Source organism: Notamacropus eugenii, chromosome 4 (genome assembly GCF_028372415.1).
Source record: "Notamacropus eugenii isolate mMacEug1 chromosome 4, mMacEug1.pri_v2, whole genome shotgun sequence".
In the NCBI taxonomy this organism is placed as follows: Eukaryota; Metazoa; Chordata; class Mammalia; order Diprotodontia; family Macropodidae; genus Notamacropus; species Notamacropus eugenii.
Window position 1 is genome coordinate 286,828,170 of NC_092875.1, and position 19,067 is coordinate 286,847,236.

At 36.9% G+C, this 19,067-nt stretch overlaps 1 protein-coding gene across 4 annotated transcripts in view; it reads left to right on the forward strand.

Annotated features, from left to right (window-relative positions):
- The window catches only part of SGK3 (serum/glucocorticoid regulated kinase family member 3), a 158,673-nt gene that overhangs the window by 74,882 nt on the left and 64,724 nt on the right, over positions 1-19,067 (forward strand). For all 4 annotated transcript variants that reach the window (XM_072604736.1, XM_072604740.1, XM_072604739.1 and 1 more), the window contains one exon: positions 7,717-7,789. In XM_072604736.1, the coding sequence (XP_072460837.1) occupies positions 7,717-7,789 (73 nt within the window). The remainder of the gene's footprint in view (positions 1-7,716; positions 7,790-19,067) is intronic.

The window sequence follows — 19,067 nt, forward strand, 5'->3', positions numbered from 1 at the left end:
TATTAATCATAACCCACGGATTAATAATTACAAATATCTTCTAAAATTGGGGGCCAGCATATAAACTATACCTTACTAATAAGTAAAGCAATAGTCCAAACATGTTACAACTATTTTTTTTAATTAAGAGTTGGAATAAATGATTAAATTAGCACCATGATTTCTCTTACAAGTAGGTGTTCTTGGTGTTTAAATCTATTTCACTCAGGGGTAAGACAATAGTTGTCATGTCCCTATCCTAAATTTTATTTCACTGTTAATTAAAATGCTATGTGGTATGGTGGAAAGACCGGACCAATGGATTTGCCCTCAGGAAATATCTAGGCTTTAAAGTTGCATTGCATTTACTAGCTATGTGACCACTAACAGGAGACTTAACTTCTCTGCTCATCTGTAAAATGGGGAGAATTATTATACCTTTAGTACCTGTCTCCCAGGATGGTTATAAGGAACAAATAATAAAATAATGTTTGTAAAGCATGTTGTAAATTTCAAAAGTACATCAGTGCCAGCTAGTATTATTTTTTTCTGACACCTTCAGATGGAAAATCTTCAGGTATTGGCCTAGTAAAAGGCTGATCTCTACAAATGAACCGCGATAAGTGTAGACAGACTTAAAATCAAAAAGCTGGCCATTGATTCTGGCCATTGATTAACTTGATTCCTTTGCCTAAATAGTAAAGCTCTGAAATTGACAGAAATGTAAAATACTACTAGTCTAATGTAATGCCTTTGTTATTAAAATTTGAGATTATCGAGGGCAGGGATTGGTTTTTTCCTCATTTTGAATCCCTAGTGCTTAGCACAATGCTTGGCACATAGTAGGTGCTTAGTAAATGTTTATTAATTACATTATTATTTAATTAGCGGTGGAATGGCTAAGAAGAAAAGAAAAAGTATCAAGAATCACAGCTTTTAGACTGTAAACATTTATTTAACAGGTGGTACTCTTATCTTGCAACCTTTGCCCAGTGATGAATGAATTAATACCTTAATGGACACACTAAGGCATATCCATGCTAATGATCTTGATATAAATGAATTTGGAAAAGATTTTGGAGCTAAATGGAAAAATGGCTCCCAGATTAATAAAGAATTTGATGGAATTGATCCTATGCTCCCTAAAACAAGGAACATAATTTTATGGATCATTTGCTCATTTCACCATATAATAATAGTCTAAACAAATAGACCCCTGAACATAGTTTCAGAATATGTATTATAAATTGCTGCAGAGTGTGAAGAAATAGAGAAATTCTATGAAAAACTTAATAAGATACTCCAGACCAAAACAATAGATCACCCGATACCCAGTTACCCAGGCAAAGAGTGGTTAGGTGCTGGGCACATCAACAACTCTGGACAGTATAGTTCATTATCAAGAAAATAAAGGATCCAGAAAGCTTTAGGATTTCTTGGGTGACTCATACTTGTACATCATAAATTGTTCAAGTAGAGTTAGAAGTTAGTGATAAACACAAAGAGGTAGGGTCAGAGAAACAAAGGTTGTGAGGGATAGAGAAAAGGTGAAGGTAAAGAGAGAGTGGAGAGGGAGGAGAGGAGACTAACTGAGTTCAACTGCATTCTTTAAAACACAGGAAATAACTGGTTACAGACCTAGTCGTCACTTCAGAATTAGATGACGGTGTGTAGTCTATTGATTGGTTCAAGGAAAGGTCATGATAAATCCCAAATTAGAATAAAAGGTGAATGTGGTCAGTCCAGTTATAGCAGCTCCATTTCCACTTCTTTAAAGTTGTTGTTTGCAAAAACTTAGAAATGAACGATTCATCTCACTAATTGTGGTGGTCCCACAAGGTTCTATCTAGGGCCCTCTTCTCTATGATTCCTAGGTGTATGTGTTTGTGCAGTTCCCAGCTGTAGTCTGTCTCTCTTGTACTTCTGTCTCTTATTGCTGACTTCCTATTGATCAGTTCATACTGGATATCCCATAAGCATCTCATACTCATCATTTTCAAAACAGAATTTATGATCTTTCTTAGGAACTTCCCTATTAATGACAAGAATGCCACTGTCCTCTCAGTTTACCTAGATTTGCAACCTTGAGGTCTTCCTCGATTCCTCACTATCACTGAATCCACATTCAATCTGTTGCCACATCTTGTTACTTTGACTTTCACATCTCCTGTAGTTCCTTTCTCTCCAATCATATAGCCATCAGCCAAAGTACAGGCCTTTTTCACTTTTCACCTAGATTATTGTAATAGTGTCCTAATTGGTCTCCTTGCCTCAGGTCCCCTGATTTCTATTCCGTCTTCCACACAGCTTCCTAAAGTATAGATGTGACTATGTCACGTCCTTCAGAGCCCCCATCAGTAAACTAGCAGCTTTTTATAACTTTGGTAATCAAACCTAGAGCCCTTTATGTGATATTTAAAACTTTTCACAACCTTGTTCCTTCCAACTTTTCTGGTTTTCTTTCTTCCTTATACACATTCAATCCAGCCATACAAGCCTAGTTGCTGACTTTGCACACAGTGCTCCTGTGGAGAAGGAGCCAAGTATCGCCATCATTTGCCACCTGCAAGGCAGGCAAGCCAGCCTAGCTAAAGCAGAAAGGCATCTTGAGAAAGGGACAGGGAGAAATACGTGCCAAGCAAATACCAAACAAATACTCCTACCATCTTAACAGTCACTTCCCATCTGACCTAGATGGAGACATTTCAGAACCCTGAGGCCCAGAAGCTTCTACCACACCAGCAGCCCTGCTTCTAGCCCAGCTCCTACAGCTATCATCCAGGGAGTCAACCTTTGTGTAAATGTAACCTGGGAATTGCTTCTCCAAATGTTGTAGCCTGTGCTTTCTTAGTATCCCATAGACTGGCCCCGCAGTTACTGCAGCCTTAGAATACAAAAAAGTACACATCATGAAACTCATTTACATGCATTCAAGTAGTTCAGAATCAGTATGTTGGAAATAACATTAAAGATGATACAGTACCATCTGACTTGGCAGCTGAAACCTACTATATGTGGGGTCTTTCATAGAATGTTAGCTCCTTTAGAGAAAGAATGGTCTTGCTTTTCTATTTGTATTCCTGGCACATAGCAAGCACTTAATAAACGTTTTTCAGCCATTCTTAGAATTCCTAGCTTCCTTCAATAGCTGGAGTGCTACTTTCTATAGGAACCTCTCCTGGGACTTCAGCTTCTAGAACCTTCCCCTTTCAGGTTACCTTCCATCTCTTCTGTATGTGTCTTGTATGTACCTATTTATCTACACTATCTCTGCTTTATTATAATAAAGGCTCCTTTAGGACAGGGACTGCTTATGCTTTTATGTCATCAGTGTTTATCATAGTACCTAGCACATAGTAAAGTATTCTTGTTGATTGATAGAAAATAGTTGACACAAAGGAAGAAACTCAGAGTCCAAAAGCTGCCTTAGCCAGCAAGCTGGCTAATCTCTTTGTGAAGTATAATTTAGGATTTACTTTGACCTTTGCTATCCAGTTGATGATCTGACTGAATGATAGATACCTGCTTCTGAGGATACTCCTCTTGCCACTATTTCAAGTATGAGCTCATTTACCAAATGTTACAGAAGATGACTGAAGATCTAAGCAGGATTGCCTTAGAGAACTTAAAAAAAGCAATTGTGTAATTATAAAATCTAATTGAGCGAGAACGTTGAGAGAATTTGTAGATGAAATTAGAAAGGACAACAAGCAGATGCAAAATGAAACAGATCCTTGATATTTTTTACATTGGTTTACTTTTAATGGCCATCGAAGTAGAAATATTCAGGATTTGGACTCCAACACTTTTAATACCTAACTTACTACAAAGGTGAAGGCAATCCTTTAAAAGATGGAAGTTAGAGGAGCTGAACCTGACCATACATACATACAGAAATGACCCATGCTAATGGACACAATACAGTATTCAAAGTACTCAAGATTCACATTTAAAGATATGTTAAGGAAGAATGCCACAGTCATGGAAATTATTGCAGTGCTTTTGCCACATTCCAAAAAACATAGTATCCAAGAAGGCATCTGCAATATAAAGAAGGATGGTCTGTCTGCATTGGTGCTATCCCTGATGACAGCTTCAGAATAGAATAGGCTTTTGCTGCTGATTTTTCTGTCATCTTGTTTATAGATGTTTTATTTCCAAGCATATGACTTGGTAGAACTAAATGCAGCCTTGGGAAGACCTTATTCAAACAAAATGTCTCAGACATTCATCAGAATTATATAAGAATCTAACAGGGCTTTTGTTCAGTGATACATTGAGTATTGATGTCTAACCAGGTATGAAATAAGGAGGACTAGGCTCATCTTAGTGGTTTGTTAGTAATGTATTCTGTGCAGAGTCAGATCAAAAGAAAGATTCCCTATTAATTTGCATGTTACATGGTACTCCTTGCATAGAATACTAGAAAATGAAACCCTACAGAAATGGGAAAGAAATATCCTTACCATCCTCCTTAGAAGAGCAAAGTGGATGAAAAAGTATGTTACTGCTTAGGTTATAACTGGTAGCTGACCTACTGAATTACCTCATCATTATGTGTATTTTAGACAGATAGGCAGTAAGTTAGGCTCAGAATTTAGTAGTGATTGGAGGAAATAAGTTAGAGTTATATTTATGAAATTGCACCATGTTTTCAGTGATCCCAAACTGGTCAGCATTTTAAAAGCTCACAGCTTTAAAAATAATATTCTTCTAGTGATACTATGTGACTGTCAGTTTTGGAATACCATGATGATCTTAGAAGAATCAAAATTATAAATAATCCAAAGGAAAATAGACTGATACATGGCATGCATAACATTGCCTCATGTTACTGTTGATGGTCTCTGTTACTGGCATAAAAGATGATAAAGACATGACTGCAAAAGGAAATGAGCTAGATATGTAGTTAGAATGAAAGAGAAGAGGTAGACAGCCAGAATACTACGCTGATATTCCCAAAAATATTAAAAAAGAACAAGCAGGGGCTTCCTTGCTTTGGGTTGAAACTTTATCATGGATTTATGGAAAAACTCAAAGTATCAAAGTAAATATCATCTAATAGTTGACACTTAATTATATGGGAAATAATGCTCTTGTAGGGAGCAGCTAAGCTTGGTTATAGAGAAAATACAATTGCATCCTTTTCTACTTTTTTGACAATCTTTTGTAATGGAAATTTTAGGGTAGCTGTGTCTAAAATGTTTTAAATGGTATTATGGGAAGAGTGACTCTTCCTGATGCAGAGCTCTGGGTTACATATAAACTAAAGGTATTTGCTTTTAACGAATGCAGTTTTCCTATCCTCAGTAAGCCCAGTTGAGAGTGACCCATATGCTCTTTTCTATCAAATCAAAGGCACCCCATGGGCAAAGCAGGCAGGGCAGCCCCTAAGCCTTCCTCCCCCCCCCCCCCCCCATAGCTTCGTCCTTGACAGGTAGTTGCCTAAAGGGTCAGTGCTAACACCCGCTCATATGAACTGGGCCATGTTTTTCTGGGAACCAATTCCAGTCAACCTAAGTTATCTTTTAAAAAATTCTTGTGAAAAATTGTTTAGGCTTGTAAGTGATGTAGAACAGTTTGATGAAAATAATTAACAAACAAAGACATTTTTCCTGTCACTTAGACTATCAATAATACTCTATAAGTTGGGGAATAAAAGTAACTATGTAGTGATTTAAATTTACAAAATATTTTCTGTGATTGTGATGTGTCGCTTCCTTCAGAGATGGATTACTCTGTGCAGGAGTCCAAGGATTTAAACAGTGTGTCATTGCTTAAAGAAGTTCTAATGTTGAAAGTTGGGTCTTGACTGATTTTAGTTAAATTTAATACACTTCAAAGAGGTATAACGTGGTTTAAGCCACCCTCTTGAAACGAAATGGAAGACTGAAGCAAATGGGCATGTTTTCTATAATTTTTAGTTCATTTTAGTTAAATTTGAAGTATATATGTATATATTTGCTAGAGACTGTATGATTGAAGGGTACTCATAGAACTGCTAAAGATTTTTTTTTTTTAAATTTTGTTTCTATTGGATATGAAACAGATTAGGAAGGGATAATTGTCTCCAGGTTTTCAGGTGGGAGAAATATTAGGAGAGGTCAAGAAATTAAAATTTAAAGATCTATAAGTTAAGCATTTTATATTTATATACTATCTATTTGTGTACATACATAGATACACATATATGTTGGACCTTCTTTGGTGTAGGTAATTCTTGGTGTGGAAACATTCCACCAGTGCAGATATCACATGTAGTATCAAGTTTAAAAAATATTACCATTGAGGTCTTTGATAGTGATTTTTGATCCCTTTGTGTGACCGTTCTTGGATAAGGTGTCTGCCCATATAGTGTTTTAGGCAAAATAGTGAATTATATGGTTTCTTGGCCCCTTTTTTTTTTCATTTTAAGAGAAAAAATGCTATTAATCTTATTTTTCACATTTTAATTTGTGAGAGGCAGGTTCATTCCTATTTACATCATTCCTTTCCCTTCCCCTTTTGTCTGTTTTGTGTATCTTTTTTGCTCTCTTCTTTATATTTTTTTTTGCCCCTGTTTTTTCTACATTTCCTTCCCTTCCCTTAGATTTTTTCAGTCTTTAGGACAAGGGAGAAATGATATCAAGGTGGTAGCGATTAGTGGGGGAAAAGCGGGCCAAACCAGGCCAAGATTTCCATAAATCAGAAAATGATGTACACTTCAGACATGAAACAAAAGATAGAAGTAAAAATGCCATATTAACATTTTAGTTACCAGTGGTTTAGTCTGCTATGTTTAGTCTCCTTTGGATTGTAGAAACTTGTATCTTTACTTTATAATAGCTCATATTTACATAGAGTTTTATAGTTTGCCAGACAGTTAACATCCATGATTCTTTATCTCTGCAACAGTCCTACAAGACAGCTGGTGCAAGTAGTTTCTTTTCTGCTTTATAGATGAGGAAATTGAACCCAAAATTTGTGTTTCTCTTCATGGTCAGATTCTCTATGCCTTGGTAAGGTATTTATATTTATATTACAGTGCTAATGGGTGAACACTAGATAAGGAGGCAACCAAAATAAAAGAAATCATGATCAATCAACTAGTAAACATTTATTATATACTTACTATGTGCCAAGCTACTGTACAATAAGCACTGGGAAATCATCAATGGAAAGCCACTATTATTTACATGAAGAAAACACTGGTGATATGTTTTCTCAATGGATTAAAGTTAGTAATTATTATTACCTACTAAAGTTTATAGACAGTCTAAAAACTAGTTTCATCCTCTTATCTCCCATTCAGTCACTGCAAAAGAGGGAAGGCACCAAATAAGACGTTTGCACCATTTTATGTTTGTTTTATGGATTGGCTTGGCCAAAGAATTCCTCACCAAGTAGCAAACTTGCTGGGAATTGCACTTGTCAGGTCAGCTAGTTTGGTCAGCCTCAGAAAGTTGCTTCGGTCTGTTGCCAGGACTCTACCAGAAGCCTTTCCATTTAGGTAGAATCTGTCAGAGCCTACATTCTGCTGGTGTAGCCCTCAAGAACCCAAAGTCATCTCCATGCTAGGATGAGGCATCAGAGTTGGACTTTAGTATTAAAGCAAGTTAATATTGTATGCTGACTGATCATATGCAGTCATCTTAGGGTAAAGTTTTAAAAAAATCAGATAACTGTATTTAGTTTCTATGAATTAATATTTGATTTGTAAAATTGTTAGTGCATGTAATTTTATTTTTAAAATTTTAGCTAAAGAAACAGTTTCCAACTATGACAATGAAGATTCCTGCCAAAAGAATATTTGGTGATAATTTTGATCCAGGTAAGCAATAACTTAATGGAAAATACTTTGCCAGAATCTAGCTCAACTGTTAACTAACAATCGTATGTTCAGGGAACAGTTAACATAATCATACAACATAATATTTTAACAACTTAATCACATGACTCATGAAAGACAATATAAGGATTTGGCTATAGTTCTAAGCATTAGAACTATACTAGTTATTTTTATGTGCACATCTTTACCTTTTTAGATAGACACGTTGAGAAGGACTAAATATTTATTGAGATACTGATTTTATTTACATTTATTATTTATATACACATATCCTTGTATACACACACACACATTTCTGTAAATAATCAGAGTTTCTTTGTAAACTGTTGGGCAGTTCGGGGATAGACATCCTGAGTATTAGCCTATGTGTTACATTTGTATTTATCTGATGATGTTTGTGATGGTAGGGAAGATATATATAGTGAAGCAGTTTTTGTAACATTAATTACATGAATCCTTGGAGCCAAGAGTTGGAGGGAACATCTAGAAGAGAGATAGTAAGTAGATAGGAGGGGGGAAGAGAAGAAATGTGTGGTGTTTTTCTCTTAGCTAAAGATGGTGATCTGTAGCTTTATGGGACCAGGTCTGCCTTTAGTTGAATTCAGGATGAAACTAGATTAGATTAGGAAATTTAGCCCTCTTTAGTTATTTTGAATCCTGAGTTTACTTGTACTCCTTCTGTGGAATGTTATGTTCATTCTAGCTGCAGGTTAAGTGTCTAGTAACTGAAGCCTTCCAGGATGCCACTGAAAACTCTTAAGGATTTGGGCCGTGAGGTGGCATCATGGATAGAGCTCTGGCCCTGGAATCAAGAGGACCTGAGTTGAAATTTGCCTTAGTTCCTCATCTGTAAAATGATTTGGAGAAGGAAATGGCAAACCACTCCAGTATCTTTGCCAAGAAAACCCTAAACATGGTCATGGAGAGTCGGACATGACTGAAATGACTCAACAACAACAAATGTTAAAGATCTAGTGGAGATGGAGGCATTCAGCTGCTTGTAATTTGGTCAGATGAATAGAAATAAAGACAAGTAGTGGGTTAGGCCTGGTTGTTAATTTGTGCTTTGTAGGAGCTAAGGGTTTAGTAGAGGCCCCTGTGTTGCCTTTTAGAACTCCCTTAGGCCCTGAAGGAAATTTAAAAACTAAACCATAGTCACTGTTCTCTGGAAGCCTAACATCTTCTAGAAAAAAGACGTAAGGAAAAAATATCTATGTATATTTTTTTGTTCAGATGTAGGATTTTATTGGTATAGGAAACTACCTCTGCCAGCTGCTTTTCCTTAATTTATGGGCTTAGAGAGTTGCTTGTTATATGCATGTGTGCCTCTGTATACAAATACATGCTCATTTCCAAGCAGTTAAGTGACAATGCAAGATAGGATATGATGAAATATCATAAACAGTAACACAGATGAGCACCACAGGAGCTCAGAGAAAGGAGATGTCCGGGCGGCCACTAGGGTTGCGAAGACTTAGTGAAGGAGGTTGGGTTTGAGCTACACCTTGCAGGATTGAAATGGAGGAGGCAAGGAAAGGTTTTGAAGAGTGGGTAATAGCTTGATCAGAGATCTGGAGTAGGGAATGAACACTGTATGTTAAGGGGACAGAATGGGAATTAGTTTGGCCAGAAGGCAAAGTTTATATGAAGAGCAAGAGGGGATAAAATTCAGTCGACCGGGTGATGCTGCATCATGAAAAGCCTTGAATGTTTGTTTGAGGGGTTTGGATTTTATTCTGTAAGCACTGGAATGCTTAAGCAGGGAAGTGTCATGACAAAATTGTGATTTGAGAAAGATTAGTCTGGAGGCGGTGTGTAGGTTGGATCGGAGCGGAGACTTGATAAGAACAAAATGCAGCAATTGTGTGATGAAGGCCTTTACTAGGGTGGTTCCAGTGGGAACAGAGCAAAAGGGAGCAGTTTAAAAGATTTCAAAGAAGAATCAACAGACTAAGTATAGGTGATGGAGAGGAAAGAGTCAAAGATAATTCTGAGGTTTCAGGACTGTCTGTTGACAGAAATAGGAAAGTTATTTTGAGTAGAGAAAGGTTAATGAATATAATTTTAGAATACCAAGTTTGAAATAAGTTGTTTAAGATAAATACCCTGTAACAAGTTTGAAATACAGAAATTCCAAGGTCTTGGCTAAAGATAGAAAGTGTGATAGGCCATAGCACAAAGGTGTTGAAGCTATGCCACAAACTCAGTGCATCAAAAAAATTGAAAGAGAAGATCACTGGCAACTCTGCTATTTCATTCATGAATTAATTATATCACATATTTATTGTGTGCAAAACATTATATTGAGTTCTGGAGAAATATAAAACAATGCCTATCCCCAGGGAGCTTACAGTCTCTTAAGAATAACAGATGTATACAGAAAATAAAAATCAGAAGATATTCTAATTTTAATAGTAATAAAGGCAGAAGGGAAATAAGTGCTATGAGATCAAATAGAGGAAAGATGCCTGTTGGACTGAATGTCCCATTGACATCTCAAATTCAGTATTTTGACGCAGAACTTATTATTTTCCCCTAAAATCCACTTTTTTTCTGAATTTCTCTGTTGTTGAAAGTGGTATTACTATCTTTTCATTCAGTCAGGTTTGAAATTTTGGTGTCTTCTTCAACCCCTCTCTCTTTAAACCATTACGAAGTCTTGTCATTTCTGTTTCCATGGCATCTCTTGTGTGAATTTCTTCTTTTCACTCAAGACACCTCTACTTCAGGCTCTCATCACCTCTTGCTTGGACAGTTACAGTAGCCTTCTAATTGATCTCCTTGCCTCAAGGCTCATTCTAATCTATTCTCAACAGAGCTGCCAAAGTGATTTTCTTAAAGCACAGATCTAAAAATACAGTGTCTCAAAAGTCTTTGTGCATTTGTAAGTTATAAAGCTTATGTGTAATTGTGTTTTTTATTGTATATGCTTATATATTGTATATACCTATATATATTCAGGATCTCATTTTAGGGGTAAATTTGAGGGTATCAGGCTATATTCAGATAAAATAGCCATTTTATTTACTAAAGGTCCCTCTCTTTTCTAAGATCTTGAGTCAGTAATTAAATTCAGTGTTGTTAACTACTGCTAGAAAGTAGCGTAGACATCAAAACAAGAATGTGCCATATTTTTCATTTATAGCATTAAATTTACTTAAGCATGCTCACTAATTTTGTATGAAGGAACGAGTCATGGCAAGTACAGCATCTTTCACTTTTTCAGTCTCAGTAAAATACATACTCAGTTGTTGGGCACTCACCTAAAAAGCATAATCCCTACTTTGTGCCAGGCACTGGAGATATACATTCAGAAAATGAAACAATCTCTATTTTAAAAGAGCTTATATTTTAATAGAGAGGATGACAAGTACTTATACATGCAATTGTATACTTAACGTATTGTATACATATACAAGTACTTATACTATATATGGTGTATATGTATATATTATACATATATTGTGAATATGTCTATATATTACAAATATAGTGTACTTGTACAAGTACTCATACTATGTGTGTGTGTGTGTGTGTGTGTGTGTGTGTATGTGTGTGTGTATAAAACAAACTCAATAAATACCAGTATATACAAAGAAGTTAATTACAAGGTAGTTTGAGGGGTGGAAGGATTAGGGAAGGCTTCATGTAAGAAGATGGTGCTTGAGCTGTATTTTGAAGAGAGAAAGTCTGAGGCAGAATTAAGAAGGACTGTACTCCAGGCACGTCAGGTGGCCAGTACAGATTTCTGAAGATGAGGGAGCTGGAATGTGAGCAACAAAAAGGAGGTCCATTTGGCTGAGTCTGATAGTGTGTGGCGAAAGAGTCATGTTGAATGGGATTAAAAAGACAGGTTGGGCTCAGGTTGTGTAGGCTTTTTAAAGTTAAACAAAAAGTATTTACATTTTATTTTAAAAGCAATGGAAATCCTTGGAGTGAAATGAGTAGGTGACTGATATGGTCAAATCTATGTTTAAGGAAAATGAGTTTGACAGCAGTGTGTAAGATGAGCTGGAGTGATGAGATTCTTACAGTTGAGATACCAATTAGGAAGCTGATGCAGTAATCTAGGCAAAAAGTGATGAGGGCCTGCACTCAAGGGGTAACTGTAAGTGAAGAGTAGAGGTTTGATTAATAGATGTTGTGAAAGTTGAAAGAACAGATTTTGGCAAAGTATTAGACATGTGAGGTGAGGGAGAAAGGAGGTCAGGATAATATCGAAATTTATGGGTTTATAAATCAGAGAGAAATGAGAAAAATGGTACATGCTAGAACTAGGTAAGTTTAGAAAAGCGAAGGTTGGAAATAAAGATAATGTTCAGTTTGAGACATACTGAATTTAAGATGTCTCCAGGAAAATACGGCTTGAAATGTCTAAGAGGCAGTTGGTCATACAGGACAAGAGGTCAAGGGAATGAATGGGTGAGGCTAGAAGTGTATATCTGAGTCATGTTCATAGAGACGATAGCAAATCCCATGGGAATTGATTAGATGACTACTAGGGAGAGTGTAGGGGGAGGAAAAAAGAGACCCAGGATAGAGCCTTGGGGAACACTAACATTTTAAGGCTCTGATGTAGGCACTGAGACAGGAAAGGGGACTAAGGAGGGAACAGATGAGTAGCCAATGAGTAAAGAGAGTAGCGTTGCAAAAACTCATAGAGGAATGAGTGTCCAGGAAGATGGATTATTCAACAATGTCAAATGCTGAGGAACTGAGAAAAAAAAATCACTAGATTTGATAAGTAAATAGATCATTGTGACTTCTGGGTCATGTGACCAACAAGATAGAGGACTAGAATTTTTTCTGTTCCTTAGGAACTTTTAAAACTCCCTAAAATAAGAATTATGCACTAGGGCTAACATAGTTGCAGCTGTCTCCTCAGACAAAGACACCAAGAACCCTAGTAAGATAATATTCTGATGAATTAACAGCAGAGAAGGCTAATCCAGCTAGGTATCTGGGTGGCACTGTGGCTTAAACTCTGGGCCTAGAGTTGGGAAGACCTGAGTTCAAATTTGGCCACAGACACTAGCTGTGTGACTTTGAGCAAATCACTTAACTACTTTTTGCTTCAGTTTCCTCAACTTGTGAAGGAACTATCAAAGAGAAAATGAAATCCTTGGTCCTGATGGAGTCACAGTAGAATTTTGTCTAGCTTTTAATGAGTAATTAGTTCCCATACTACACAAATTATTCTTTAAAAAAAGACTCCTTTTATGAAATGCATATAGTCCTTATATACCTAATACAAGGAAGGTAAAGTACCAATAAACTGGGATAAAATAACATCACGTCAAGAAATAAACCAGCTTAACATAAACACAAAAGAAGAGATGTTGAAAATTAATTTGGAGAAACAAAAAGATCTATAATATCAGAGAAAATAATGAAAAAAATAGAGAGAAGGGACAATAGCATTTTCAGGCCTCAAAATATACTATAAAGCAGCAGTTGAAAATAGAGAAGTAGGCCAATGGAATGGGCTTATAGATATAACAAAATAAAAATGGTGGATCTCAATAACCTAGTGTTTGATAAACCTGAAAACATAACCTAAGAAGAACTTCCAATTTGATTTTTAAAAAATTTACTGGGACAATTGGAAAGCAATCTGGCCGAAATTAGGTTTAACATTTTATACCATATTCACAAAAAGCTCAAAATGGACATATGACCTGACTGTTAAATGATCACATTTTTAAAAAAATTAGAAGAGATGAAAACCATATACCTTTTGCAGTTATTGGTAGATATTTTCTTAAACAAGGGATATAAGCAGTTACAAAAGGTAAAATAGATAATTTTGATTAAATCTCCTTTGCAAATGAAATTAATGCATTTAGGTTAAGAAGAAGTGATTAAATAGGAAAGATCTTTGTGTCAGATTTATCAAATAAGGATTTTGTATGCAAGAAATTTAGATGACTGAGATATATATATATGACAACAAAAGTCATTATCCAGTAGATAAATCATTAAAGGATAGCAGCAACTAATTAAAAAAAAGAATTGCAAAGTTTTAACAACCATATGAAAGAAGGCTTCAAATTACTAATAATAAGAGAAATGCAAATCAAAATAATCATGAGGTTTCATCTCAAACCTAGCAAATTGCAAATTTGACAAAAGATATGAACAGTTATTATTGGAAAGGGTGGTGGGAAGATAGGCACAGTAGGGCATTGTTGGAGCTATCAATCAGTACAAACCATTTTGGAAAACAATTTGGAATTATGTAAGTGACTTTAGGGAGAGAGATTCCACTACTAGACATGTTTCCAAATGCGTACATTCCCTACATACACCAAAATATGTATTGCAGTACTTTGTGTGGTAGCAAAGAACTGTAAATAAAAGTGCCCATTGATTGGAGAACGGCTGAACATACTGTGTGTGGTACATGTATATAATAGGATATTACTGTGCTCTTAGAATTGACAAATATGATAAATACAGAGAAGCATGGAAAGATTTAATATGAATTCCTGCAGAGTGAAGTAAGTTTGGATAGCTTAAAAATGCAGATGGAAAGACCAATCAAAGAACAAAACAATCAAAAGTGAATACTGCAGAATTACAAAGAATAAACATGGAACTGATGAAGAGATAAGCACATCCTCCTCTGCAGAGGTAGAAGGCCCATGGATGTAGAACATTGTAAAAGTTTCCCAACTTTCTTGACATATTACCATCTTTATGTATATCAGTGCATTTTTCTATGTTCATTAGTACAGTTTTGCTCATTTTTTTGTTCTTCCTTGTTTTTCTGTAAGAATATTATTGGCTTTCTGGGAAGGGACAGGAGAAGAAACACTTGGAGCAATTCTGATGTACAAAGCAAAAGCTATCAATAAAAATTAAATGAAAAAGAAAGTTTATGTTGTAGAATCACAAAGAAACAAGAACTATGGCCCCTAAGAAGAGTGATAAGAGACTTCCACTTATCCCTTAGCAGAGATGCAAGATTCATAAGTGTGGGACATTGCATATATTTTCAGAGTTTTTCAATTTGTTGATGAGTTTGCGAATTTTCTTAATCTTTAAAAAACGTTCTTTGTTATGTAGAATTCTTCTTTTGGAAGGGGGAGGTAGAGATAATGGGAAAGATCTAGGCAATATAAAAACGATATCAATAAAACTTTTTTTTTGATGAGATCATTGGTAACCTTGGAGAGAGAAGTTTCAAATGAGTTATTAGATCAAAAACCAGATTACAAACGATTGAGGAGCAAAAGGAAGTATAGTCAGCTTTTTCAGGGATTTGGTTGAGAAAGAGAAAACATGTAGGATGATAGCTTCAGGGGATGGTAAGGTCTAGCAGAGGTTTGTAAAGGATCAGGTATGCTTGAGCATGTTTGAAAGCTATGGAAAAAACAACCAATTGACAGTGAGAGGTTAAAGTAAAGATTCAAAAGGTTGGAGAAAGGGTAGGGTATGGTTCAATATTCAGTCCTCTATACAAGACAGGAGAGGATAAGATCAAGTGCAGAGGTAGAGGGATTGGCCTTAGCAGGGAAAAAGGCCATCTCTTTGTTAGAGAATGGGGGAAATGAGGAGAGAGTGGGAAGTGATATCAAAGGATTTTGAGATGAAGAGAATGAGAAAAAAACAAAGATATCATGTTGAATAACCTTAATTTTTTTCAATAAAGAAGCAGACCTTCAACTGGGCAGGGATTTTTGGATAGGACTTGTGGTAGGTCTGAGGAAATAGAAGCTTTAAATAGCTCCTTTGAGGAGTGAGATTGGCATTTAACAAGGGAGGAATAAAAGGACCACTTTGCTGCCTTAAGGGCCCAATGAATTTGCAATGTGTCCAGTTCTCATCATTATTATATATTTTTTTTCAACTTCATATAGTGGAATGGAGAAAGATAGATGGTAAGAATAATCTAAGGCTGAGGTTTGGCAAGAGAAGAGCCAGTGATAGGAAAAAGGGAAGAGGTCAGTGTAGGGTTGAAATGGCTATTGAGTTGACTTGGGAAAGAGAGGAAATTAAAGGAAGAGCAGGCGTACTGGTTTGAGAACAGACTGAGGTTAAAAAATTGTAGTTCAGGAGGAATGCAGTATAAGGAGAGGTGAAATGATAGGTTATTGTCAGACAGGGGAAAGTTTCTAGTGAAGCGAGCAGAACACTTGTGGGTAATGGTGAGATATAATGTGTGACCATCATTTTGTGGCTGAGGTAGAACAAAGTAGTAAATCATGCACCTGAAGGAGTTGTAGAAAAAGGAAGTTTAGGGAGCTTTGGGGGGCATCTACATAGATCTAAAGTCCACTAGTATAAGGGCAGGAGGTGAAGAAAAGACAGAGAGTGAACTAGGGAAAATGAATTCTCTGTCACAATTTTGATTGAATATTTAAAAGGAGGAAAGATCACTACGTAGTAAAACAGGTAAAGAGAGAACCTGGAAGTGACAGTGAGGAGCAAGGATTATTCTGTTTTTCTCTCCAGGAGCAATGTGAAAGGGATATGAGAGAAGGTGGTCAATGTGGAGAGGATGGCCCAGCATGCAGAGATCTCTAAGGGGGGCCAGACCTCAGGGCTAATAGATGGGAAGAGGTCCAGGATGAAGGGGAGTTTGTTCAGAATGGAATGGCCATTCCAGAGGACCTAGCAGAAGGTTTGAGATCTGGACTTCGTTGAAATAAAGTGAAGGGGTGAACATAAAAGAACATGAAGAGAGGGGGTAAGGATGGTTTTCACCTAAATAGTAAGTCATTATTACAAGGGAAGGGAGAAAAAAACAAAAAGCTATAGGAAGAACAGAAGGTGGAAAATGGACAAGGCAGCTGAGTGGTTTTGCAGAGAGACCTGGTCTGAGCCTGTGTTTGCTCCTTCCTCTGAGTGGCCCTTCCCCTGGAAGAGGGTGGGATATTGGGGGGGTGGGGAAGGAGGTGTGATCATTGGGCAAGAGGGCAGTCGCAGGTCAGCAGCCAGGTATGAGTCTGGGGCCTGCTGGGGGCTTCCCAGGCACAGGTACCCTTGCTTTCTTCCTGTAAGTGACTAGTAGAGGGAATGAATCATGGAAGAGGATGCCAGTAGAAGGCACTCCTTGGTGACTGAGCCTGGTCCTGCCAGCTGCAGGTGTTCCTTCTTTCCCGTAGGGTAAGAGATTAGGACACCTGGGATAGGGTTCAAATTCAGAAATAAACCCCCCAAAATCTTTTTTTTTTAATTAATTTACTTATTTAACTTTTCAACATTCATTTCCACAAAATTTTGGGTTCCAGATTTTCTCCCCATTTCTCCCCTCCCTCCACCCCAAAACACCGAGCATTCTAATTGCCCCTATCACCAATCTGCCCTCCCTTCTAACATCCCTCCCTTCCCTTATCCCCATTTTCTCTTTTGTCCTGTAGAGCAAAATAACTTTCTGTGCCCCATTATCTGTATTTCTATTACCTAGTTGCAAGAACAATACTCAACAGTTGTTCCTAAAACTTTGAGTTCTAACTTCTCGCCATCCCTCCCTCCCCCCCCCATTCCCTTTGGGAAGGCAGGCAATTCAATATAGGCCGTATCTGTGTAGTTTTGCAAATGACTTCCATAATAGTCGTGTTGTGTATGACTAACTATAATTCCCTCTATCCTATCCTGCCCCCCATTACTTCTATTCTGTCTTTTGATCCTGTCCCTCCCCAAGAGTGTTGACTTTGAATTGTTCCCTCCTCCCACTGCCCTCCCTTCCATCATCCCCCCACCCTGCTTATCCCCTTCTCCCCCACTTTCCTGTATTGTAAGATAGGTTTTCATACCAAAATGAGTGTGCATTTTATTCCTTCCTTTAGTCGAATGGGATGAGAGTAAGTTTCATGTTTTTTCCCTCACCTCCCCTCTTTTTCCCTCCACTGAAAAATCTTTTATTTGCCTCTTTTATGAGAGATAACCTGCCCCATTCCATTTCTCCCTTTCTCTTCCTAATATATTTCTCTCACCACTTAATTTCATTTTTTTAAGATATGATCCCATCCTATTCAATTCACCCTGTGCTCTGTGTGTGTGTGTGTGTAATCCCACCAACCACCCAGATACCGAAAAGTTTCAAGAGTTACAAATATTGTCTTTCCATGTAGGAATGTAAACAGTTCAACTTTAGTAAGTCCCTTATGACTTCTCTTTGCTGTTTACCTTTTCATGCTTCTCTTCATCCTTGTGTTTGAAGGTCAAATTTTCATTTCAGCTGTGGTCTTTTCATCAAGAATGCTTGAAAGTCCTCTATTTCATTGAAAGACCATTTTTTCCCCTGAAGTATTATACTTAGTTTTGGTGGGTAGATGCTTCTTGATTTTAGTCCTAGTTCCTTTGACTTCTGGAATATGATATTCCAGGCCTTTCGATCCCTTAATGTAGAAGCTGCTAGATCTTGTGTTATCCTGATTGTATTTCCACAATACTTGAATTGCTTCTTTCTGGCTGCTTGTAATATTTTCTCCTTGACCAGGGAATTGTGGAATTTGGCCACAATGTTCCTAGGAGTTTCTCTTTTTGGATCTCTTTCAGGCAGTGATCGGTGGATTCCTTGAATACTTATTTTGCCCTCTGGTTCTAGAATCTCAGGGCAGTTTTCCTTGATAATTTCATAAAAGATGATGTCTAGGCTCTTTTTTTGATCATGGCTTTCAGGTAGTCCCATAATTTTTAAATTATCTTTCCTGGATCTATTTTCCAGGTCAGTTATTTTTCCAATGAGATATTTCACATTATCTTCCATTTTTTCCATTCTTTTGGTTTTGTTTTGTGATTTCTTGGTTTCTCATAAAGTCATTAGCCTCCATCTGTTCCATTCTAATTTTTAAAGAACTATTTTCTTCAGTGAGCTTTTAAACCTCCTTTTCCATTTGGCTAATTCTGCTTTTGAAAGCATTCTTCTCCTCATTGGCTTTTTGAACCTCTTTTGCCAATTGAGTTAGCCTATTTTTAAAGGTGTAATTTTCTTCAGCATTTTTTTGGGGTCTCCTTTAGCAAGGTGTTGACCCACTTTTCATGCTTTTCTTGCATCTTTCTCATTTCTCTTCCCAATTTTTCCTCCACCTCTCTAACTTGATTTTCAAAATCCTTTTTGAGCTCTTCCATGGCCTGAGCCCATTGAATATTTATTTTGGATGTTTGGGATACGGAAGCCTTGACTTTTATGTCTTTCCCTGATGGTAAGCATTGTTCTTCCTCATCTGAAAGGATGGGAGGAGATATCTGTTCACCAAGAAAGTAACCTCCTATGGTCTTATTTTTTTTCCCTTTTTTTGGCATTTTCCCA